This window comes from Corythoichthys intestinalis, chromosome 15 (genome assembly GCF_030265065.1).
Source record: "Corythoichthys intestinalis isolate RoL2023-P3 chromosome 15, ASM3026506v1, whole genome shotgun sequence".
Classification (NCBI taxonomy): Eukaryota; Metazoa; Chordata; class Actinopteri; order Syngnathiformes; family Syngnathidae; genus Corythoichthys; species Corythoichthys intestinalis.
This window is the reverse complement of record NC_080409.1, coordinates 46,595,321-46,622,705: the sequence shown is the minus strand read 5'-3', so window position 1 is coordinate 46,622,705 and position 27,385 is coordinate 46,595,321. Positions and strand designations below refer to the sequence as shown.

Here is a 27,385-nt window from a genome sequence, read left to right as displayed (position 1 = left end):
GCCGGTGCGGGTCTGGGGAGTTGTCTTGGTCCCGGACACACGATTGGACCGCCTTAAAAAGGGCAAACACGCGTCCACGTTTCGACTCCCGGCATCAGCCTCCCCTCCCCTGAGCTACAGAAATAGAAAAGCTTGAGTGTACGACAAAATAAAACGTTTAGTCCAATTTATTAGCCCGGAGAGACTTTGAGCCCCTTAGCTTAGCTCCAGCATCCCGGCGACGGTGACTGAGAAAGGGGTCTACCTGTCTGTCAAGCGCGCAAGTTCTGCCGGAAACACGGTTTGTAGCAAAAGTAAAAGCCGCAGAGTAGCTTAAACGTCGACTTAGCGTGACAATTTGAACAAGTTGGACCTTTGAGGGAATGGCATTGGACTTCGCCGCGGGCTGCGTTGGAGGTAGGAAAAAAAGGAAAGTGGCGACGGCGGGCAGCTAGCCGAACCGTGCCATTGCCGCTAGCTGCCACGCGAGCCATCTTAAACAGCTTTATGCTAACCCGGCTAGATTTGCTTTGCTTACACCGACAACCAGTTGTTTCTATCTCAAGTAAATGCACTTTATATTACTATAATTTAACTAATAACAGTTTAATAGTGCCAAAGTCATTTGTAGAAAGCAATTGTTATCAATAACTCGTCGGGCTACATTCCAAGACTGTCATTCATCGGGAGTGGTTCCTGATTTATTACATATTTGTTGTATTGCTTCAAGTAGCGTATTCCGTGACTATTACTATTATTATAGACTCAAATATGCGAAAGTACAGCTAACTTGATTATTCAACTCGAGCAAATGTTTAGGTATCTATTCTAGAGAATTTAAAATCCGAGCGACTTTTATTTGAAAACTTCTTGTTCGTGGTTTGCCATTCACAAATTTGGAACTGATGCAGTGAAATGAGGAGTTTCATTGTGATTAAAGTAGTTCTTTGACGTTTAGCAATACAAGACAGTCCTGGGGAGCATCGACTAACCATTTATAAGGCAAGTGACTTTTTGGTAATTGAAAAATAACCCCATTATGACCTGGCATAAAAAAGCATCACATTTTGGGTCATGTAGATTGTAGACCCTAATACTTTATTAACATTTGGTATTCAAGTGTGGTCTTTATGACCCGAAATATGATGCCGTGATATGTGGACACCAGCTCTCAATTATAAATATTATTATTAATAACAATTATTTTGCATATAATATTATAAATAAATAAAGTTATACATGAATATTCGTATATATATTTTAATAATGCATAGAAACAAATATACTTTCGTTATGGCCCCCAATAACACTCTAGAGTTGCTGTTGTTGTTTTTTAACGGCATTTTACGGTATTTTACTCTTTGACTGCTAATGAGAACGTTAGACGTCAATATAGGGCTGTAGCTATCGATTATTTCAATAGTCAAATAATCGATCAACTGCAGTTCGAATAATCGGATTTGGAACATTTCAAGATTGCACTGTCAATTGCACTTTCATTTAAAAGTAAATGAATATAACTGAGCTTAGCCTCAAACAGTATTAAAAATAAATAAATAAGGATCCAAGTACAACGACAGAACAATTGGCTAACTTGCGTAGCAAAAGTCCGCAAGCTTGAATTCGATAATATGCTAACGTGTTTTTTTTTTTTTTTTTTTTTTAACAATGCTCTTAAAAAAATCGTTCAAACACATTCTCACAAAAAAAAAAAAAAAAACAGCTAAATATACTTATAGACTAAATTACAAATACATAAAAAAACATTAGCTCAAAGAAAAACTTACCATATGTTGGTCTGAACAGGGAGCAGCTGGATTCAGCCATGTGAAATGAGTTATGCCATATTCACTGTTGCCACTAAAGGGCAGTATATCCACCCAAATCAATAAAACTAAATGCAAACGCTTTCAATTACAATGGCACTGTAATTAAACGAATACTCGAAGCAGCAAAATTTGATTTGAAGCTTTTTTCGTTGCAGCACTAGACTTCAAATTAATTTAAACTGGGAGGACAGTTTCCGTTTCAATGTCGTTGACGGCATTAGACGTCCAATCCATTTTGACTGGATCGCTGCCAGACTCTTCCAGTCAAAATGGATTGGGCGCAACCGCCTGCAGTCAACGGTACCCAATTATTTAAAAGACTGAAAAGGGTTAATTATAGATTTAAGTCATTTGTTGCAGGGTATTTGCGCCCTGCAAATCTGGGTGGACCTCTTGCCCAAAACCAGATAAGCTAAAATCTAACACATTCACTATCTGTACAAGTGGCTCCGTCTCCCATTTAGGAAGTGTACAAGGTGTCATGTTTGCTACTGTGTTAGCTGAGATGAAACAAACACTTTGTTTGCATGAGGTTGTACGGTTAAACAGAGGTGCGGTTATGTGTTTTATACAAATCAAATGACTAATTTCCCCCATAAAATTATTCTTAAATTGCTGCCAAATCAATGTACTAGCAGGATAGATACGGAAATGGAGTGCTGTTGATTTCTTCTTTTTTAATTTTTTTCCCAGGTGCTGCTGGTGTTTTGGTTGGACATCCGTTCGACACCGTTAAGGTGGGTGTGTCGTCCGTAGCACGGGGCGGTGTTCTACTTTGAGACTGATCTGTCATTTATACACACCATAATGAATATAAATACCAGTTAAAGCAATATTAAACATCTACAGCCGAAACCGACATTAAACATTAATTAAAATAATTCTATCTTAAGGGTGATTGAAAACTCGCTATTTCAAAATACTTCAAATAAATTGAGTGCATGTTTGTTTCCTTTTCTGATTACCGGTAGTTATTTTATTTAAAATTTAAAAGTCCTACATACATGGATAGAGGTCTGTTGCTCAAGTGGTGGAGGACCAATAAAGGAAGACATGCTCAAGTTGACGCTAAGACAATCAAGAATAGTCACGCAAAACTCGGCCGATAGCTGGACACATTCATCTATGGAATTATTTGCAGCCATTTTTGCAGGCCATTTAAATTTCGACCAAAATAATTGACCTGAAGAAAAAAAAAAAAGACAAATGATGTAAATCCCGTACATGATGGAACATACACTAAAAAATGAGGAAACATATAAGAACATATGCATAAATTAGAAGTACCGGTATTTTAAAATGGGGAGTTACTTTTCAATCACCCTGTAGAGACCAGCTCACTGCCTTAAACCTAAAGAAATACAATTCAGGTAGTCCCTGGGTGACGATGTACTCTAGTTATGCGATTTTGACTTTACGACACGGGAGTCTGATCCTCCTTTGTCTCCTGTCTTTTTTTAAAGAAAAGTAGAGAGTTCTCGGTCGTGTGCAGATGAGTGAGGTATTGCTCATGTCGCGTTCAAAAATTGCTCGGATTTCTAGCCATCAGTGACCTTACTATCCGCGACAATGTGGAGCCCAGCACTTCTACTGTACATCATTTCATTAGACTCGTCAAGTGTCGATATACACGAAAGTGTCCTTTCCTTTTTATCCATATGTTACGACCGTCAATCCTCCCCCTTTGTTTCATTCCAACACATTGTCGAGGACAGCAAGGTGGCTAATGGCTAGAAATCCGAGCAGTTCTTAAACGCGACACGAGCCAACAGCGCCATGGTGCCAAGCAAAACCAAACGAAACACCCGTCGCTTCAAACTATGGACTATTTTGTTTGCCTTTGTGAAAACACAGGCAACTTTTTGGAGAAAAACTACAAAGGTAAATGAGAAAGCCCTCAAAGCCAGTTAACTTGTTTCTGAACTTGTTGCTAAATCCAAAAAGTCCCACACTGTGGCAGGGACATTAATACTACCTGTCTGCAAAGCCATTGTCAGCGAGATGCTTGGCCCTGATACGGTTAAAGACATTGCTAAAGTCCCCATGTCAGACAAGTCTGAGCTTTTCAAGCTTAACAACCTGAATGAGAACTGTTGAAGAAGATTCCTGCCAGGATATCGGCTTTGTGTTCATCTAAACAGGCATATTTTTTACACTGAGTGAGTATAAATACTGAGAAATTTTATAATTAAATATACTGTACAGAAAGTAATTTTGGAACATTTTGGTTTGCGGTGTGCCGCGGGATTTTTTCCAATGTAATAACGTGTCGTGACTCACAAAAGGTTGAAAAACACTGCAATAGAGGTCCTTCTTAGCCAAATGGATGCCAGGAATGCTAGGCAATGGCCAATTATAGAGCAGCTATAAGTACTGTACGTTGCGTTCAGTTAACTCTGAGCTGCTAGTACCAGCCATACTATATTTTTGGCTTTCTTATCCTGAAATGTCTTTAACAAGAGTCAATATTTTCGCATTGAGGCGTGTCTTAACCTGTACTTTTGGACTTTTTGGATAGTTATTTTATTGTTAATTCCGATTCACGTGGAAATTTGGGTTACGTCGCCAGCGTAGGAACGGAACTCGTTCGTAACCCGGGGACTACCTGTATAAAACGGAAAAAATAGAAAAAACGGGACTAAGATTGATCAGATATTTCGTTGGCTAGCACCGTAGGTCATTCCCATGCCGTGATGCTTTTAGCTGCATGCATTTTACATTGACAGATTAACTTGTGTACTGTATGTAATTGACACGAAACAATTAATCCTCTTCGTTCCCTGTGGCAAGATGCCGCCATAGCATTATATTTCATATTAGACACGTGTAGCCTGAGCATAGAAAAGGCAAACTAGTAGGTTTTGCATTAAAAAGCTAATGATAGGTTCCCCCAAAATTAAAATAATACAGTGGGGCAAATAAGTATTTAGTCAACCACTAATTGTGCAAGTTCTCCCACTTGAAAATATTAGAGAGGCCTGTAATTGTCAACATGGGTAAACCTCAACCATGAGAGACAGAATTTGGAGAGAAAAAAACAGAAAATCACATTGTTTGATTTTTAAAGAATTTATTTGCAAATCATGGTGGAAAATAAGTATTTGGTCAATATCAAAAGTTCATCTCAATAATTTGTTATGTACCCTTTGTTGGCAATAACGGAGGCCAAGCGTTTTCTGTAACTCTTCACAAGCTTTTCACACACTGTTGCTGGTATTTTGGCCCATTCCTCCATGCAGATCTCCTCTAGAGCAGTGATGTTTTGGGGCTGTTGTTGAGCAACACGGACTTTCAACTCCCTCCTCACCCCGTGGCGTCAAAATGATAACAAGAACGGTGAGGAAAAATCCCAGAACCACATGGGGGGGCCTAATGAATGATCTACAGAGAGCTGGGACCACAGTAACAACGGCTACTATAAGTAACACAATGCGCCGCCAGGGACTCAAATCCTGCACTGCCAGACGTGTCCCCCTGCTGAAGAAAGTACACATCCAGGCCCATCTGCGGTTCGCTAGAGAGCATTTGGATGATCCAGAAGAGGACTGGGAGAATGTGATATGGTCAGATGAAACCAAAATAGAACTTTTTGGTAGAAAAACAGGTTCTGTTGTTTGGAGAAATAAGAATACTGAATTGCACCATACCCACTGTGAAGCATGGGGGTGGAAACATCATGCTTTGGGGTAGTTTTTCTGCAAAGGGACCAGGACGACTGGTCTGTGTAAAGGAAAGAGTGAATGGGGCCATGTATCGAGAGATTTTGAGTGAAAATCTCCTTCCATCAGCAAGGGCATTGAAAATGAGACGTGGTTGGGTCTTTCAGCATGACAACAATCCCAAACACACAGCCAGGGCAACAAAGGAGTGGCTTCGTAAGAAGCATTTCAAGGTCCTGGAGTGGCTTAGCCAGTCTCCAGATCTCAACCCCATAGAAAATCTGCGGAGGGAGTTGAAAGTCCGTTTTGCTCAACGACAGCCCCAAAACATCACTGCTCTAGAGGAGATCTACATGGAGGAAAGGGCCAAAATACCAGCAACAGTGTGTGGAAAAGCCTGTGAAGAGTTACAGAAAACGTTTGGCCTCCCATATTGCCAACAAAGGGTAGATAACAAAGTGTTGAGATGAACTTTTGGTATTGACCAAATACTTGTTTTCCACCATGATATGCAAATAAATTCTTTAAAAATCAAACAATGAAAGATAGCAAAGTAGCATCGCAAGCTAGCGGCAACCCATGTAGAGCTACAGGACACCCCGGAACGAGCATATCACCAGGAGACCTACTTGATGCGATAAAAGATTTAAAATCCGAGATGAAGGGGGACAATGACAACGTGAGAAAGGACATTAACTCGTTTCACACAGAAGTGAGCAGTAAACTCGATGGCTTGGCCGAAGAGTTGCAGGGGCTGAGGGAGCGAATGGGCGAGACGGAGACACGAGTGGGGCAAGTGGAGGACTTGGCTGTGGAAATGACCGAAGCGCTCACAGCAGCAATAAAACACCAGAAGACTCTGCAACAAAAACTCACAGATTTAGAGTCCAGGTCAAGAAGAAACAACATCCGCATCTTTGGAGTTGGAGAGGGTGAAGAGGGAAGCTCCGTGATGCGCTTCGTCTCAGACTTCCTCAAACGTGAGCTGCCACTACCCACAGACATGGACCTAAAGATACAGCGGGCTCACCGCTCCCTCGCCCCGAAACCAAGACCAGAGGCCCCCCCAAGACCCCTCATCATTAACTTCCAGGAATTCACAACTAAAGAAACCGTGTTAAGAGAAGCCTGGAAAAGGGGTAAGATTCAGCTCGGTAACCGCCCGCTATTCTTCGACCATGACTACGCTGCAGAGATCGTGCAGAAGCGTAGGGAATACAACGACATTAAAAAATGCCTGAAGGCGAAGGGGATACGTTTCCAGACCCCCTACACCAATATGAGAATCCACTGGGACAGCGGAGTCCGGACCTACACCAGCGCGCACGACGCGGGACGGGAGCTGCAGAGGCGGGGCTACAGTGTGGAGGTGCCCGCCGCGAAGGACGAGGTGGACCCCGGTGTGACCCGGCTGAAAGAGCTGCTTGGCTGGCAGCGACAAGGCAAGAACCCGCAGGGAGGGACATCTACCGCGGCTGATAGAGCTAAGAAGAGGCTCCGGGAGTTCCAGAGGAGCCCCACGGAGTGAAAGGAAAGTCGGCTTCAGGAGCAGTAATATGTTGGTTACATAATTCACTTTCTGAATTAACGTTTTTGCGCTGGGAGCGGCTCCAGGGACAGGACTGAGATCGTTGGACACATAGGATGGTAGTAGTTTCACTACTGAACCCCCTCATAGGGCCCTTTCCATACGACAGGTTTTACCCTAGACCCACCAACGGGGTCATGGAGGAGGAGAAAAATCTGCTCCTCCTTTGGAGTTCCAGGTATTTATGTTATGTTAGAGTCAGTTGTTCTACTGATGTTGTTACTGTTTTTCTTATGTGTACGGGGCGACTGATTTCTTCTTACTTTAAATGAGTGTGTCACATAAAATAATATCTTTAAATGTGAATGGCCTTGGTAACCCCATAAAGCGAAGTAAGGTTATAGCAAAACTGAGAAAGGCTAAACCAAGTGTAGTGTTTCTGCAAGAAACACATTTATCAAAAAAAGAACATGAAAAGTTTAAAAAGCTGGGCTATGTGAACTCCTATTACAGCTCATGTAAGAACAGCAGAAGAAGAGGTGTAATAACATTGCTACCTAACTCTGTTAATTTCGAACTGATCAAAGAAGAAACCGATAGAGAGGGCAGATATGTGATTGTCAAAGGTAGGATAGACAGTGTTCTGGTCTCTCTAATCAATATATACGCTCCACCGGAGAGCGACAAAACATTTCTAAAATCTGTTTTTGATAAAATTGAATCAATGAGTGAGGAAATTATAGTCTGTGCAGGAGACTGGAACATTATTTTGAACTATAATATGGATACAACAAGTATCAGAAGACACAAACACAACCTATCCAAAAGATTGAATATGTTAATTAAGGAATCCAGCCTGTTTGACGTGTGGAGGGACCTGCATCCACTAGAGAGGGACTATACACACTACTCAGCAACTCACAAAGTTCACTCCAGAATTGACTATTTTTTGATGAATACCACAGAGAGACATCGGGTTAAAGAATGTACCATAGAGACTGCAGACGTATCGGACCACAACGCAATCTATTTAACCATAAATCTGGATAACATAAATAAAAAAACTCTATGGAGATTGAACTTAGGAATTCTAAACAATAAGACAAATGTGGAAGATATAAAGAGAGAAATCAAAGAATGTATTAACATAAATAGAGATAACGAGGTTGCCCCAACAATAGTCTGGGACACTGTCAAAGCAGTAATAAGAGGTCGCCTGATCTCAAGGACATCCTATATAAATAAAATAAAAAGGCTTAAATATGAAAAATCACAACAACAGTTAAGAAAACTAGAAACACAGCAACAAACTGACCATAGTGACGAACTGGCCGAACAAATAAAAATAGTAAAAAAGGACATAGACGATATGGTATCTGAAGAAATGGAGAAGAAATTACGATTTACAAAACAAATATTCTATGAATCCGGACCCAAAGCAACAAAGATTCTGGCAAAGCGTCTCAGAAAACAAAAAATTAAACACTCAATACACAAAATCAGGGAACCATCCAGCAATGAAATAATATATGAACCAGACATAATTCAAAAAACCTTCAAAGATTACTATAAAACGCTGTACTCGTCACCCGAGAATATAAACGAGATGGAGATTGAAAACTATTTGTTAAAACTGGATCTTCCCTCCATAGGTACTACCCAAAACAAAGCTTTAACCTCACCAATAACAAAAGAAGAGCTAGACAAGGCCATCAGTAAACTGAAGAGTAATAAAAGCCCTGGAAGTGATGGGTACCCAAATGAGTGGTATAAAACCTTCAGGCAAGAGGTCTCCTCTTTACTGTTGGAGTCTTTTAACTGGACACTCAAACACGCTGAAATCCCCCCTTCCTGGAATGAAGCGGTCATATCTGTAATCCCCAAGGAAGGTAGAAATAAAGAGTACTGCGAGTCGTACCGACCAATCTCTGTCCTCAATGTCGATTACAAATTATTTACTTCAATAATTTCCAAAAGACTGGAACATTTACTGCCAGAGCTGATAGAGGGAGACCAGACAGGTTTCATAAAAGGCCGACAAACCCAAGATAATATTAGAAGGACAATACAACTAATAGATACAATTAATAAACAAAAACTAAGTGCAATCTTAATCAGCCTTGACGCAGAGAAGGCCTTTGATCGCGTCAGCTGGCCCTTTCTTTTCTCTGTTTTGGGGAGGATGGGTTTCAACAGTCAATTCATTAAATGTATCCAATCCCTCTATAATGAGCCAACTGCCAGAATTAAGATCAACGGCACCTTAACAGATAATTTTACACTTTATAGAGGCACCCGGCAGGGATGTTGTCTGAGCCCCACTCTATTTGCTCTTTTCATAGAGCCACTGGCCCAGGAAATTAGACAGAATGACGAACTTAAAGGAATTACAATAGCACAAGAAGAACATAAAATAGGATTATTTGCTGACGATATTGTCACGTACTTAAAAAACCCAGACTCAGCATTTCCCAAACTTCTGTCAGTCCTGGATAATTTTGGCCAGAAATCTGGGTACAAACTAAATATAACTAAAACACAGGTCCTGTGTGTGAACTACACACCGAGCAGCTCCATCAGACAGAAATATAAATTAAAATGGGACTTGGGAAATATAAAATATCTTGGAGTCTTTATTACACAAGACCTGAATAAGCTATATGAGATAAATTACCATAAAATCAACAACAACATACAGAAAGACCTGTCAAAATGGCTATCAATAACTTCAGATTTCAGCTCAAGAATAGAGGCAATAAAGCTGAATATACTACCTAGACTGTTGTACCTATTCCTCTCTCTACCGGTTCGGATCCCAGACTCTCAATTTACAGCATGGGATAAGCAGATCTCGCGATTCATTTGGGAAGGCAAAAGACCTAGAGTCAAATTCAAAACACTCCAACTAGAGAAACTAAATGGAGGCCTTGCGTTACCCAATTTAAGAGAATACTTTTATGCTGCTCAGTTGAAATACATGGTATGTTGGTGTTCTCCAGAATATTATGCTAAATGGAAAAATATAGAACTCACCCAGAACAAAAGTTTACCTCAGACCAGGTTAGGAGGAAAACACTACAGACACCAGGAGGACGACAACTTCACTCTTTCTGAAACACTAAAAACTTGGACGGACATAGTTAGAAAATATAAACTTGAAGGGGACTGCAGGTTATTGCTATGGCCCTCACAGACAACTCTTTTCAGACCAGGACAAACTGACAAAACCTTTACAACATGGACAGATAGAGGTATCACAGCCATATGCACACTGACAGAAGGTAACATTTTTAAATCATTTGAAAAGGTTAAAAACGAATTTGAACTAGAAAACAAAGACTTGTTTCGTTTCTTACAACTCAGACACTTTTTTGATACACAAGTGAAAACTGTTATATCATCAGAGAGCAATGTGCTGGTTAAAATGATGACGGATGCCTATAAGGAAATGCCTTCCAAAGCTGTCTCTAAACTATACACATGCCTACAGAAATGTAATGGCAACACTTCACTGTATATAAAATCTAAATGGGAAGGTGAATTGCAGACCAAAATTTCAGAGTGTGATTGGAGTCTATTATGCAAAACACAACACAGCTCTACAAGCTCCAAACGCTGGCAGGAGTTTGGCTGGAAAAATCTGACACGTTTCTTTATCACGCCTCAAATTAAAAGCAAACAGACTGGACTACAACAAAAATGTTGGAGACAATGTGGAAGCTATAACGCCAATCACAGTCATATTTTCTGGTCATGTGCCAAACTACAATCTTTCTGGGATGATAGTATTGGACTTTTGGAGGACATCTTAAATTATAAGGTTCCCAGGGACCCACGGGTTCTGTATCTGGGATTGATCCCAGAAGGAGTTGTTATGAAAGAAGATAGGTACCTCTTCAAAATAATGATTGTCGCCTATAAGAAGGCCATTACAAGAAACTGGTTAAAAAGTGATGCTCCACAAACAGGACACTGGATGGACATTATGGAGGAGATCTACGTGATGGAGAAAATGACCTTTCATCTGCGAATCAAAGCAGGTGACTTTACGCAAAACTGGAGAAAATGGACATTATTCAAAGACAAAGACAATGCTCACTCAACTAAATGAGAATTTATATGCCGCCCTTGTACTATTTTATTTTGTAATTTTATGTTAGTTTGTACTGTCTTTGTTCCTGTTGTTCATATATATATGTTAGTTTGTACTGTCTTTGTTCCTGTTGTTCATATATATATATAAAAATAACAAAATAAAGAGTTTAAAAAAAAAAAAAAAATCAAACAATGTGATTTTCTGTCCCCCCCCCCCCCCCCCCCCCCCCACACACACACACATATTCTGGCTCTCACGGTTGAAGTTTACCCATGTTGACAATTACAGGCCTCTCTAATATTTTCAAGTGGGAGAACTTGCACAATTAGTGGTTGAGTAAATACTTATTTGCCCCACTGTATGTACATTCAGTTAGTAACAGAAGATGGATTCGCTTGCTTTAAAAAGTCTGAGTCCAAGCTTACTTTATATGTATATTTACAGGTTATGTTGTCGTGATCCTATTGTCAGTGGAAAAAAACGGGTCGCCGCAAGGAGGCCAGCAGCCTCAGGCCACAGAAACACATATTTGCATTCATATTTGATGTGGATGAAAGAGCACCATAAGCATGTTTGGTGTCTGGCTCTTGTGTGTACTTTTCTGTGAATATGTATGCTTGGGGGATGCTGAAGGAGGAGGGCGGGGGCTGTCTTTAACAGCAACAGTGTCACTGTGTTGTAGATGAGAGAGAGAAATAAACAACCTCTCGACGGAATTGGGACCTAGTAAGTAAAGTCCAGGTCTTTCTTTCTCTCCCTCTATGTCAGGGGTGTCCAAATTATTCAAAATTAATTCATTAAACACTCTTAAACATAGATCAAAGCCGTGTTATTTTATTTTTGTCCTTTTTACAGTATAGTATATAGGTTTTGTTGTTGTTTAAATCTGATATGCCACAGCTTTCTGCTAAACGTGATACAGTAAATCAAATAGGATTTTTGAGATGGCCCACACTCATAACTTTCTTCATCAAGGTTCTTATGACAAGTGCTGTTTTAAATAGTTTATTTGTAACCTCCAAAATCTCAATATAAAACCAAGCATCACTCGGATACAGTCGTATTAAAAAGTATTGGAAACTTTTGGAATTTCTCACATTTCTGCATAAAATCACACAGATGTGAAAACAGTGTCTGCTTTAACTAAAATCACCCAAAATATGTATGTGAACTCTCTGCCTAAGGAGACTTAAAGAGCAATTGTAACCCATTTTTACCAAACAATTTAAGTCAGGTGTGTGCCCAATCACTGATGAGTGGTTTAAAGCTGCCCAGCCAACTATAAAACACACACCTGGTAAGAATTGTCTTGATGAGAAGCATTGTCTGATGTGCATCATGGCTCGGTCTAAAAAGCTGTCTGAAGACCTGTGATCAAGGATTGTTGATTTGTATAAAGCTGGGAAAGGATACAAAACCATCTCCAAAATTATGGATGTTCATCAATCGACAGTTAGAAGTTGTCTACAAATGGAGAGAGGTTGGCACTATTGCTTCTCTCCCAAGGAGTGGCCGTCCACCAAAGATGACTCCAATAGTTCAGTGCAGAATACTCTGAGAGGTAAAAAAGAACCCTAGAGTGTCTGCTAAAGACTTACAGAAATCACTGGCACAGTTCAATATCTCTGTGCACACATCAACTATATGTAAAAATATGGAGTAACGGAAGAAGCCACTACTGTCTAAAAAAAACATTGTTGTTCGTCTAATGTTCTCAGAAAGGCACTTGGACACTTCACAGAAGTTTTGGCAAAATATTTTGTGGACTGGTGAAACCAAAGTTGAATTGTTTGGGAGTAATGCACAACATTACGTGTGGAGGAAAAATGGAACAGCTCACCAACATCAACATTTCTTCCCCGTCGTGAAGCATGGTGGGGGGAGCATCATGATTTAGGGCTGTTTTGCTGCCTGAGAGCCTGAGCAACTTGCAATCATTCATGGAAGAATGAATTTATCAGGATGTTTTGCAGGAAAACCTGAGACCGTCTGTCAGACAGTTGAATCCAAAAAGAGGATAAATGCTGCAACAAGACAATGATCCATAACATAAAAGTAAATCAACTTCAGAATAGTTTCAGAAGAACAAAATACACGTTCTGGAGTGGCCAAATCAAAGTCCCGACTTGAACCCCATTGAGATGCTGTGGCATGACCTAAAGACAGTGATTCATGCCAGACATCCCAGGAATCTGACTGAACTACAGCAGTTTTGTTGGGCCAAAATTAGTCCTGATCAATGTGCCAGACTGATCTGCAGCTACAGGAAGCGTCTGGTTGAAGTTATTGCTGCCAAAAGGGGGGCCACAAAATATTAAATGTGATGGTTCACTTGCTTATTTTTCCCCCTTCTGTCATTGTTTGCATACTATCCTCACTAAAATATGAAAACCTATAAATGCTTGGGTGGTTTTAGTTAAAGCAGAAACTGTTTTTTTCATCTGTGTGATTTTGAAAAAGACCAGCTAACATTTGATGGTGATTTTATGCAGAAATGCAAGAAATTCCAAAAGGTTCAGATACTTTTTCATACCACTGTAGGTCATGTATCCACAGCCATTGAAAATATGTTTGTGTGATGATGGCAAGCCAGCCAGGAACAAAGAGGCTCTAAAAGAAAGAATATACAAAGTTAAGTAGGTTCATTGCCGCCGGTCCAATTTCAGCCGCTTTATTGAACTAAAAAAGACAAACAAATAATGAACACACACGCACACACGCAAGCCCAGTCTAGCTAACAGCTAAATCACCATTCATAGCTGCATATGTACCAGTTAGCATAGCTACATTCTCATTTGCTGATGCCCAATGATTCACCAGGCCAGGCCTTGTCGTTTAACTGCTGCCCAAGAAATCCTATTTTTACTATTTGTAACATGACTGGAAATAAAAATGGACAACAGGTTACAAATGCGTACTAGAATGTTGTTTGGACACCCCTGTTCTTTTTTTCTGTCTTGATGTACACAACTTGTTTATTAAAAGAAAATAAAAACACCCAAAATAAATCCTATTTTGCACGTACCGTTTTTGTTTTAGCCTGTTTACCTGCTTGTTTTCCCTTGATTGTATTGTGACATCATAATTGTTACGCTAACACAAGTCCGTCGGTCCCCAGGTGCGGCTTCAGGTTCAAAATGCGGACAAGCCTCTCTACCGCGGAACATTACACTGCTTCCAGTCCATCGTGCGGCAGGAGTCGGTAAGACTCTAAACATTTCAGCTATCGACTTTGCCTCTCTGTCCTCCCGTGCCGCTAATTAAAGAGTCGGGTTACAATGTCACGAGCCACGTCAGCCAGAAGGCTAGAGACCGCCTGTTTTAGAGGGCGTCGAGGTTAAAACGGGCGGAAGTGTCTCTTCTCCCCACACTACTGGATCCTCATTCCTCAGAAGGCTAAATTAAGCTTCGGACATCACGCTGCTTTCAAGGCGACACACGCAGCACATATACGTTTGACTACGTTAACCTTCAAATGATCTCAGGTCATGATTAATGAGGGGTATTAAGTTACAATAACGTCATCTTCTTTGCGGTTTCTAAACAATTGCATTACAGCAACACTCAATGAAAGGAATTGATCTTGATATTTCCATGATCACAGTATCTGATCTGTGACAGGTCAGCGTCGAACCTACCAGGAATAGAATCTTTTGTTTCTCCAAATAAAAAAGCTTGAGCTCTTTAGTAATGAGCAGAAGAGATTTCCAGATATATATATATATATATATATATTTTTTTTTAATTCAAATCCGAATTTTTCATGTTTTACCGACACTGAGCTGATACCCATATTTTTTAGACAATTAAAAATAATGCAAAAATTAAAAGCATAGAAGATTAGGGGGGGAAAAATGCTGGCGATACATTTTTTGGGATGAGTCATTTCTAACTCGATTAAAAATTGTAATCGTTTGACAGCCCTAATTATTACACAATGCTCTTTTACTACCATTGGTTTCAAATAGGGCTGCAGGTATCGATTATTCTACTAGTCGATTAGCTACCGTAATTTTCGGACTATAAGGCGCACCTGACTATAAGCCGCGACCTACCAAATTTGACATGAAAACAGCATTTGTTCATAGATAAAACGCACTGAACAATAAGCTGTAGCTGTTCCCAATGGATTATGGGATATTCACAGCAAAAGATATTAACCGGTAACACTATATTTGACCGCGACATCATAAGCCTGCCAGATGATCAAATAAACCACCATGAAGCTTTGAACCAATTGGCTGCAAAGCTTCATTGCTTCAAGAAGCTTCAATTTGACAATCACTGTTCTCTTAGGGGGAGACGGTCAACCTCCACTGCCAACGGCTTGTAACACTCTTGTCATCCAACATGCCTCCTAGGATGCATGGCAGCGCTACAGATGTAGATAACATCAAAATTCATGTTCTGTGCTAATTATATCTTCAGTTACTGTTCCAGTTGTTTCATTAATTGCTAGTTATGGTGTTTGGGAACATTTTATTTGACAGTGGCACCATAAGACCATCATAATTATGACATGACACTGCCATGAGCATTAATGAATGCTTATGACAGGTGTCATCCGGCAAATTCTAGATCCTAGCTGGAAATAAATGGAGTTGGTGACATAATTCATAATGCCAATAATGCCCATGATATTGTCCTGTCACAATTATGAGTCTTATGGCAGTTTTATGACGCCGCTGTCAAAGAAGGTGTTACCTATTAAACCAAATCAATCAACAAACAAGCCGCATCGGACTATAAGCCGCAGGATTTGAAATAAGGGAAAAAAGTAGCAGATTATAGTCTGAAAATTACGGTGGTTAGTTTGAATAATCGGTTAAGGTACATTAGAAAAAATGAAAAACCTGAGCTGAGCCTCAAACAGCATAAAAAAAAAAAAAAAATGAGGATCCAAGTACAATAAAAGAACAATGGCGTACCGCAAGCAACAGGTCACTTCTGCTCATTAATATTAATGACATTAGCTACTGTTGCTAAGTAGGGACAAGCTACCGTTTGTCCCTAATAGGAAATGAATGGAAACAGCGTACGAAGGAGATGTTTACAGAGCTAAACCACCAATTCTCTCCGAAAATGATGTGCCCGGTGCCAAATTCACTGGCAAAGATGTGGAAGAACATAAAAATGTTCAGTTAAAGAGATGGCTTGGTGAAAAACACGAAAAAAAACGAGCCGACCTAAGCATAGCCTTAGCTTTTTTATCGACGCGTCTGACAATGGCATTCTCCTGTTTCAACAAGCTATCCTTTACCATCAGCCCTGTCTTTCTTATATATCCTCTGTTTGTCCTACGTCTCTTACCGTTCTTGGGAGTAATTTAGTTAGCTTTGTGTAGCGATCGCAAATGCTACTCAGTGACGGCCAACGAACACTTTTAATTTTTTCATTGATAACAAATCTTAATTCGATAATTTATTTACATTTCCCCCTTACTAAAGGTGTTTTTTTATATATACAGTATATATAACAGAAACGGTAACAGTGTCAGGCAGATACCATTGCAATTCTTTTCAGGTCATTCATTGTCAGACAGAAGCAGTACGGCACAACGTTATGCTAAAAAAATAAGTTAAAAATATAAAAATGGCTTACCTCTTTGTCCTCTGAAAGACCATGCCAACCCAACATAATGTTTACTGCATATGAAACGTGAATGGATTCGCCGAGCTGGTGTTAAAAGTCCGCGCAAGTTGATTCGGTCTTCACATTTTTTCCTCTCGAGTTTTTGGTTTCCGGAAACGTATGAAGAAAACATCCTTCATGTGTCTAAATGTCTAGAGTCGTTTCTACAAGTTCCAAAAAAGCAATGTGTGATCGGCATGTTCGATTTTGAAAGATTACCGGAGAAAATTAGCACAAATTACGTTGTTTCTATGCGAGGGCGGGTCTATAAAAGCTTTAAATAGCTTATTCGGAGTGTCCCTTTCATGCATCTGATCAGATGAACTGCTTATACATATGACCATGTACCTGTGTGTACCATGATATGACGTGTGAATAAACTAAACTAAACTATAATGTCCCACTTTGGCTTTACTTCTGCTTTACAATGCGACGTCACGGTCTAAAAATAGCATGCGTGCTGTACGCCATTGGCTAGCTTGCATAGCAAAAGTCCGCTAGCTTAAATGCTATAAAATGCAAACTTTTTTTTTTTTTTTTAACAATGCTCTTAACAAATGGTTCAAACACATATTCCCACAAAAAACGGCTAAATATGCACCTAAACTAAATTACGAATGCATAAACAATCATATTAGCTCAAACAAAAACAACCTTATGTTGGTCTTAACAGGGAGCAGCTGGATTCAGCCATGTGAAATGAGTTATGTCATATTAACTGTTCCCACTGGAGAGCAGTGTATCCACCCAAATGAATAAAACTAAATGCACAAACACTTTCAAAACAAACCATTTCAACGCCACCTTAATTAAACGAATCCTTGATGCAGCAAAATTTGATTCAAAGCTTTTTTTCCCTAATCAAATTACTGGAGTTAATTGATTAATCGTTGCAGCCCTACTTTCGCTACATCCCTAGTCCTTACCAGCCACTGCCATTTTTTCCGTCCACAGACACTGGGTTTGTACAAAGGTCTGGGCTCTCCGATGATGGGCCTCACCTTCATCAACGCCATCGTGTTCGGCGTGCAGGGCAACGCCATGCGCAAGCTCGGCCGTGACACGCCGCTCAACCAGTTTCTGGCGGGCGCGTCGGCCGGCGCCATCCAGTGCGTCATCTGCTGCCCCATGGAGCTGGCAAAGACTCGCATGCAGATGCAAGGCACCGGGGAGAAAAAGTCCAAGAGGAAGATGTACAAGAACTCTCTGGACTGCCTGTTGAGGATCTACAACAAAGAAGGTATTCGGGGGATCAACCGCGGCATGGTGACGACACTCCTACGCGAAACGCCGGGATTCGGCGTCTACTTCCTGGCGTACGACGTGCTGACGCGCCAGCTGGGCTGCGAGCCCGAGGACCCGTACCTCATCCCCAAGCTGCTGTTCGCCGGCGGCATGTCCGGCATCGCTTCTTGGATCTCCACCTACCCCGTGGACGTCATTAAGTCCCGACTGCAGGCGGACGGCGTGGGCGGCGTGCATCGCTACGGCGGAATCGCCGACTGCGTACGGCAGAGCGTGCGCAAGGAGGGTTGGAGGGTGTTTACGAGGGGCCTCACCTCCACGCTGCTTCGGGCCTTTCCGGTCAACGCCACTACCTTCGCCACCGTGACTCTCTTCCTGTTGTACATGCGCAAAGACGAAGAGTGCGCCCCCGAACCGCAGGCCGCGCCCATGCAGCCGCTCCAGCCGCAGGCTCAAGCCACCAGCATCTGAGCTCAGCTGCCACGGTTAGAAAATTGTTGGTACAAATCAGACAGGCGTAGTATTTAATAATTATATAGGGAGATGAAACTGCACTTGTACATATTTAGTCTGTTTTGTATACTTCATTTTTATGCTCATTAAAAGAAAGGCGCCAATGTGGTTACAGCAGTTACTGGAATGTACAGTAACATGTTTAAAGGCTGCTGTGTCCTCCATGTCGAAACGTTAGACTTACTGTACTTTGTTTGTAGCGTCAGCTTTTTTTCTTCTAGCTCCACAATACACTTTTATAAAATTATTCTAAAGGTTACCAGAGGTGGGCGACTTAAGAGAAAACATTGACAATTTTCAGTCTTACAGCATAGACTTCACTATCAGTTAATGGGAAATGGGGCGCGGGGCTGCTCCGTAGGGGGCCTATTTTCAAAACCAAAGCCACTCGCGACCTAAAACCAAAAGCAAGCACCTTCCTTAGGCATATATGAGTCTCCATGAGCAGCGGCATCAAAAAATATCAAGTTGTTCTCAAGTAGAACCCCGATAAATTAATCTTTATATAAGTATAACAAAACTTAATGGCTATAAAATTCTCAGATTTTACGCTAGATCAGTCATGTCCAAAGTCCGGCCCGGGGGCCAAATGCGGCCTGTGGTCAAATTTCATCCGGCCCCCAGCCTCTGTCATAAAATCAATAACGTCTGGCCCGCACACACTTAATAAATTGGTCAGCAGTACAGCTACCAGCATATGAAGTAGCTTACACACTAAATGCTGCTCCTCATTTACCCACTAAAAGGCAGCAGCACTCTAAGCAAGATTACACCGTGTGACCCTTTACTCCCAATTTTCAAAAATGGCAACAATCAACAAAAAAAGACTGCGACGGCCGACACTTTAAGGATAGATGGAAATTGGACTATTTCTTCACTAAAATACGCAACAACTGTGTCTGTCTCATTTGCAAAGAGACAGTCGCTGTTTTTAAAGAGTTCAAAATGTGAGGCGATATTACCAAACGAGACACGCTGACATGTACGACCAGATCACAGGGAAGATACGCAGCGAGAAATTGAAGCAACTTGAAGCTAGTTCAATTTCACAGCAGCAGTATTTTGCAGGAGCCTAAGAGTCGAAAGAGAACAGCACAAAGGCTATTTGCGAGATTGTTGAAATCATTAATTAAACACACAGAATGGGTTGCTAAAATTTGCTTAAATATATTGTTCTACGTAAACGGTGTTAGCCAAGGTCGGCCTCCCACATTTTTACCACACCAAATCTGGCCCCATTTGCAAAAAGTTTGGACACCCCTGCGCTAGATGTACAAGAATCATCAAATGCAGAGGTAATCGCCTATATTTTTAAGGATCGATTGCAATAATTAACATATAAGTTTTTGCCTGAAATAGCGACTTAAATATTTTTTATTTACCGTAATTTTCGGACTTTAAGGCACACATGACTATAAGCCGCCACCCAGCAAATTTGACACCAAAACGGCATTTGTTCATAGATAACCTGCAATGGACTATACTGTACGCAACAGCTGTCCTCACTGTATTATGGGATATTTCCCCCTAAAAGATATTAACCGGAAACACTTTATTTGACAGCGGCATCATAAGACTGTCATATGACCAAATGAACCACCATGAAGCTTTGAACTAATTGGCTGCAAAGCTTCATTGCTTCAAGAAGCTTCATTTGACCATTACTGCTCCCTTTGGGGAGACAGTCAACCTCCGTGACCACCTGCTGTCAATACTGTTGTCATCCAACATGCCTCCTGGCATGCATTGCAGCGCTAAATTTAACACAAAAACGGCATTTGTTCATAGATAAGCTGCACTGGACTATAAGCCGCAGCTGTCGTCACTGGATTATGGGATATTTCCCCCCAAAAGATATTAACCGGAAATACTTCATTTGACAGCGGCATCATAAGACCAAATGAACCACCATGAAGCTTTGATCCAATTGGCTGCAAAGCTTCATTGCTTCAAGAAGCTTCATTTGGCCATCACTGCTCCCTTGGGGGAGACAGTCAACATTGCAGCGCTACAGATGTAAATAACAAAAATCATTCTCTGTGCTAATTATTCTGTCAGTCACTGTTCCAGTTGTTTCATTAATTGCTAGTTATGGTATTTGGTAACACTTAATTTAACAGTGGCGGCATAAGACTGTCATAAGACCAAATGAACCACCATGAAGCTTTGAACCAATTGGCTGCAAACCTTCATTACTTCAAGAAGCTTCATTTGGCCACCACTGCCGTCAACACTCGTCGTTCATCATGCCTCCTAGCATGCATTGCAGCGCTACAGATGTAAATAACAATCAAAATTCATGGTCTGTGCTAATTATTTCGTCAGTTACTGTTCCAGTTGTTTCAATAATTGCTAGTTATGGTAACACTTTATTTAACAATGGTGCCTTAAGACTGTCATTACACAATCATAATTATGAAATGACACTCATGAGCATTAATGAATGCTTACAACAGATGTCTTAGTGTCAGTTTTTATCTCACTTTTGAATGGATGTAAAGGATCTGAGCTGGACAAAAATGGAGTTAGGGACATCATTTGTCGGTTGACATTAAAAGACATCTGTCATAAGCATTCAGTAATGCCCATGATTGTGTCATAATTATGACGGTCTTATGACGTGTTACCTATTAACCCAAATAAGCCGCACCACACATGAGGTATTATTGTTTTTTTTATCAGGCAGCATGAGTTGAACATATTAACTCTCGGTCCTTTCCTCATTGCGTCCCGAAGACCGCGCTGTGTTTAAGTTCTGCTTTACCTGGTATAGTACAATAATCGGAATTTGGATGTTTGTGAATCGTTCTCGAAACTTCCACAGCCGAATCGCGAATAAGAATCGGAAATTTCGCACGCCTCTTGTTGGTACCATTGACTCCAAAAACCTGAAATTAACAAATAACCGACTAACTGCACAGAATTTGTTGAAATCAACTCCGACTAATTAAACCCCCGCTAACTTGATGACTAAGCCTATTGTCAAAAATTCTGAACTTCCCTTTTAAATATGAATTAACATGTTAAATGGGGTTAAGGTACATTAAGGTACTAGTTTAGAAAGTCATACACGACGTACATGTCACGTCCGCTCAGCTTTTAATTATAGTAAAAATGTACAGTTTTTTTTGTTGTTGTAATCATTAAAAAAAGACTTATAAATAGGCAACTAATGAAAGTAAAAAAATTAACTGACGAATGTGGTAATGTTTAGCGTGACCAGGTAACATAATACTGTATATTGATTGCATTTTGACTAGAGCTGTAAAAATTATCGCGTTAACAGGCGGTAATTAATTTTTTAAAATTAATCACGTTAAAATTAGGGCTGTCAAAATTATCGCGTTAACGGGTGGTAATTAATTTTTTAAATTAATCATGTTAAATTCACGCAATTAACGCACATGCCCCGCTCAAACAGATTAAAATGACAGCACAGTGCAATGCCAACTTGTTACTTGTGTTTTTGGGTTAGGGTTAGAGTTTTGTCGACCTCTGCTGGCGCTTGGGTGCGACTGATTTTATGGGCTTAAGCACCCATGAGCCTTGTGTAATTATTGACTTCAACAATGGTGGGCTACTAGTTTATTTTTTGATTGAAAATTGTACAATGTTTTTTAAAACTAAGGGATTTTAATATACAATTTCTATAACTTGTAATAACATTTATCTTTTAAGAACTACAAGTCTTTCTATCCATGAATCGCTTTAACAGAATGTTAATAATGTTAATACCATCTTGTTGATTTATTGTTATAATAAACAAATACAGTACTTATGTCAGTATGTTGAATTTATATATCCATCTTGTGTCTTATCTTTCCATTCCAACAATAATTTACCAAAAAATATGGCATATTTTATAGATGGTTTGAATTGCGATTAATTTTGATTAATTAATTTTTAAGCTGTAATTAACTCGATTAAAAATTTTAATTGTTTGACAGCCCTAATTTTGACAGATGGGTGTCATTGAGAGATAAAAGCCAGACCCCCAATCAAATTCTATTGGACTGCTATTGTTGTCAATGAGCTCATCACTTGAGACTCCCACCTCTGATGCGTAAAAACATTTTACACCTACTGTACATACATGTAAATATTACATTTGTATTCTGATTTTACGGTCATGTCATTTTTCGCTGTAATTTGCTGATCCCTCCATTTGACACAATCCGCTCCATGATGCCGATTGACTAACAAGGTATTCGTCATACTTTCACCAAGTGGCTGGAATAGTGTATTTCACTAATCAATGTGTTATTGATAATCAGTTGTATCAGTCATATTGTACTGAGCGAGCAGACTTTCCATTTTCTGCACTGTGGTTATCACACTTTGTCCATTACTGCCCCCCAAAAAGAACCCATGACTATCACCGCCCGATTGCTGTGTGAATTAGACGCAAAATGGCCGATGAAGAGAATGTATTTGCAGTCTTGAATGTCTCAAAAGTTCATATTGTATTATGATTATGGTCAGACCCAAATGATTGAAAAGCATGTATCAAAGCTGTGTACTTGTGTAAAAATTAAGTACATCTCTATGAAATTGTGACTTATTTTTCTACTCCCATGAGATTATTTATGATCCCCTTTAAATTCTGTTACTATTGAATTGATTGCCAAAAAAAGGTTCTGGTCGAATGGCATTTTCGAGATGGTTCGTGGCTTTAGTATGAGTTCATGTACTGTATGCTGTGTATGTAAACAATAACTGGTTTAAAAAAAAAAAAAAAAAAAAAGTGACACTGGTGCAGTTATTCTTACATAATTTTCAGGTGCTGAATTCAAATCTGACCAGTTTTTTTTTTTTTTTTCCGATTCTATAGCTAGCACGTTAAAAATTGCCCACAAGTAACAACTAGGGATGTGACATAATATCAAAATGTTGATACATCGTGCTACGTTGCATCCCGAAAAGTTATCAATATGCTCATGCCAAGAAAAAAAAAATGAAGGAACCAGCAAGTTGCTACCAAAATCTTCCATCGTAATAGTGCGTTAGTCAACTCTACGGCTGCCATTGACAGCCCTCGACGCCCAATCAATTAAGACCCTGAAGGGCGAAAAACGTTCGGTTCTTCGAAACCAGAGCATTCAGTCACTCTTTCTGATTTTCAAGGCATTTACAGGTCATTTCCTGTTCTGTAACCCAAAATCAAGATCAAATGACCCATAAAATGCCCCGAAATCAACAGGAAGTGACTGAAAATCAACAGGTAATGACCTGAAATGGCCAAAAATGACCTCGTTACCTGGCATTGGCTGCCACTGAGGGCCATAGAAGTGGGAGGGGCCTGTTTGAAGTGGGAGGGGTTCATTTGCTGCCACCCTCCCGGCTTATTGGATCTCTACGAGTGAAGGATGAAGTTTGAACGAATTGAAAGGTTAAACTATTGATGGTCAAAAATGTATGAAAAATCTATAAAATACCACTACTATAAGTAAATAATATGTACTACATATATATTTATATATATATAATAATTAGGGGTATCAAACGATTAAAATTTATAATCAAGTTAATTACAGCTTAAAAATTAATTAATCGTAATTAATCGCAATTCAAACCATCTATAAAATATGCCATAGTTTTCTGTAAATTATTGTTGGAATGGAAAGATAAGACACAAGATGGATATATACATTCAACATACGATACATAAGGACTGTATTTGTTTATTATAACAAGATGGCATTAACACTATTAACATTCTGTTAAAGAGATCCACGGATCGAAAGACTTGTAGTTCTTAAAAGATAAATGTTAGCACAAGTTATAGAAATTTTATATTAAAACCCCTCTTAATGTTTTCGTTTTGATAAAATTTGTGAAATTTTCAATCAAAAAATAGACTAGTAGCCCGCAATTGTTGATGCCAATAATTACTTACACAATGCTCATGGGTGCTGAAGCCTATAAAATTAGTCGCACCCAAGCGCCAGCAGAGGGCGACAAAACTCCGAAAAACACAACAAATACACATTTCACTGTGCTGTCATTTTGATCTGAGCGGGGCATGTGCGTTAATTGCGTCAAATATTTTAACGTGATTAATTTAAAAAATTAATTACCGCCCGTTAATGCGATAATTTTGACAGCCCTAATATATAAAATAATATGTATAATATAATATAATAGGATTCATTTAACTAGAGTGATGTTGTAATGGCTTGTTTTGAAAGTGTTTGCATTAAGTTTTATTGATTTGGGTGAATATAACATTTAACATGGCTGGATCCAGCTGCTCCTTTTTGTTTGCGCTCATGTTTTTTTTTTTTTTTTTTTTTAATTTAATCCATTCATAGTTTCGTTTAGAGGTAAATTTAGCAGTTTTTTGTGGGAATATGTGTTTGAACGATTTATTAAGAGCATTGTAAAAACATGTTAGCATTTTATAGCATTTAAGCTAACTGACTTTTGCCATGCAAGTTAGCAAATTTTTCTCTTGTAGTACTTGGATCCTCATTTATTTGTTTTTTTAATACTCTTGGAGGCTAATTTTGAGTGTTTTATTTTGAAATGCATTTATTGCTATAAAATACCAATTCTGAATAGTTTGGAAAAAAAAAAAAAAAAAAAAAAAACACTTGGGAATTTTATTTTGTATTTGCATTTAATGCTCTTTTGAAAGCGTAATCTTGTAAAATTTATTCTCCAACGCATTAAATGTTCCTACTCCGATTACTCAATTTTTCGAATTGATAAATTGATTACTTAAACAATCGATAGCTGCAACCCTAATACAGTATGTATAAATCCAGATTGAAACACCGCCCGTCTGTGTGGCTGCGCGTGTTTGGTGGGGCTTGCACGCGGCTGGATGTGATCTGATGCGCTCAGGTGGGGGGGGTCCCGGTGCCGGGAAAGGCAATGGGGCAGCGTAGGGTCGGTTGCTGACAGGCTTACACTCACAAGGGATTCACACGATTACTGGTTTGTAGATCACAGAGCTGATTTGTGTACACTCCACCCCTTCCAATCACTTAGTTTATAGACTCCCCCTCCCCTTTTTTCCCTGGTCAACAAGCCCCCCCACATAGCACCAACATATTCATAGTTAGTGTGTTTCTTGTTGTTTTTTGTGTTTCTTTTCTTCTATTCCCCCGTAACCCTTTCCTGTTTGCTGTTTGTCATAATAAACGAGGTATGTTGAATGATCACAATGGGAGTATGTCATATTCTCAATGTGAAACAAAACTGTTCAGACCATCCAGACATTTAGACTTCCATTATCCATGTCAAACACCTGAACAGGATAAGGTTTTAAAAAAAACACACAGAAAAAACATTGACAACAGAAAAAAAATGATGGCAGATTTGAAATCGGCGACCAAATGATTATTAATGATTAGCCAGTGTAATTTTTCCAACCATGCTGAGAAAGTAACAGATGCTGTTTTTCCACTTGATGCTGCTGATTTAAGAGGTTGTGTTTGGATGACGAATACAATAAAAGTTTTAAAAAGTTCATCGCATGCAGTTTGAAATGTCGCATGTCGGTAAATCGAGGAGTAAAAGCTGCTGTTTAATTTTGATTGTCGATACTGCTGATTGTTACTATTTGACTTGAGTTTTTTTTTTTGTTGCTGTCTTTTTAAAGTTGTCCTTAAATGAAGAAGAATAAATTGGGCATCGGTTCACACTTAAAGCATGTTATATTTTAAGTAAAAGCGTATCCATATATTTACCACGTGGTGGCACTGTTGCGTAGGTCACACCCCAATATTGCAGATTCGTCTCATATCAGGAAGGGACATTCATATATCAAAATCTTATCTAAAAAAATAAATGTTCCTCCAGAACTGCCTTACAATTTGCAGATTTACATGGCAATTTCAGCATTCAAGTGGTAGCTGATGTTTGTAATTTGTAAAAAGGATCAATGTTTTGATTTATCCATGTTTGTTTATGTATCATGGCTGTTGACTTGCACCCGAGCTGTTCATCCATTAAAATGGGGGGCAAATAAAAAAGCAATTCTAAGATGTTTTGATGTTTTTCTTATATAGCCAACTGGTTTTATTCTCACAGTTACATCATTAATTTCTACTTAAAACTATATTCCTCATGAGAACTCTACCATTAATTTTAAAAGGCATATGAATATTCCGTTACTGAAAGTGCCCATCTAAATTTTTTTCCATACAATAATTACATTCTTTCATATCTAATTAATATTGATCAAGGAGTAGTTCAGTTTCTAATTCAATTGCCTTTTTGGGAACGTAATTAGCAGAGGTGGGTAAAGTAGCCCAAAATTTACTCAAGTGTGAGTAGCGTTCCTTCAAAATAATATTACTCAAGTAAAAGTAGTCATCCAAATGTAATCAAGTACAAGTAAAAAAGTATACAGTGAAAAGAATATTCAATTAATGAGTAACATTTTGAGTAACTTCATATTTTTGCTAGATTTTTCAAAACAATACACTGGCGCAGTTCCAACGACCAGGGCCGTCGAGACTCCGACAATCTGGCCAGAAGGCCAAACTCCGCGCATTCACCTTAGCCTTAACTAGGGCTGTCAAACAATTAAAAATTTTTAATCGGGTTAATTACAGCTTAAAAATTATTAATCATAATTAATCACAATTCAAACCATCTATAAAATATGCCATATTTTTCTGTAAATTATTGTTGGAATGTAAAGATAAGACACAAGACGGATATATACATTCAACATAGACAATAAGTACTGTATTTGTTTATTATAACAAATCAACAAGATGGCATTAACATTATTAACATTCTCTTAAAGCGATCCATGGATAGAAAGACTTGTAGTTCTTAAAATATAAATGTTAGTACAAGTTATAGAAATTTTATATTAAAACCCCTCTTAATGTTTTCGTTTTATTAAAATTTGTAAAATTTTCAATCAAAAAATAAACCAGCAGCTCGC

The 27,385-nt window shown here is 39.2% G+C and overlaps 1 protein-coding gene across 2 annotated transcripts; it reads left to right on the top strand.

Moving 5' to 3' along the window:
* LOC130931121 (mitochondrial basic amino acids transporter) lies at nt 1-26,482 on the top strand. Of its 2 annotated transcripts, XM_057859635.1 has the most exons (4): nt 1-396; nt 2,502-2,545; nt 14,210-14,293; nt 17,677-26,482. In XM_057859635.1, the coding sequence occupies exons 1-4, from the start codon at nt 363-365 to the stop codon at nt 18,436-18,438; spliced, it is 924 nt and encodes a 307-aa protein (XP_057715618.1). In that variant the 5' UTR covers nt 1-362; the 3' UTR covers nt 18,439-26,482. The 2 variants fall into 2 exon arrangements, with proteins under 2 accessions (XP_057715618.1, XP_057715619.1); XM_057859636.1 differs by lacking the exon at nt 14,210-14,293.
* The last annotated feature ends 903 nt before the right edge of the window (nt 26,483-27,385 follow it).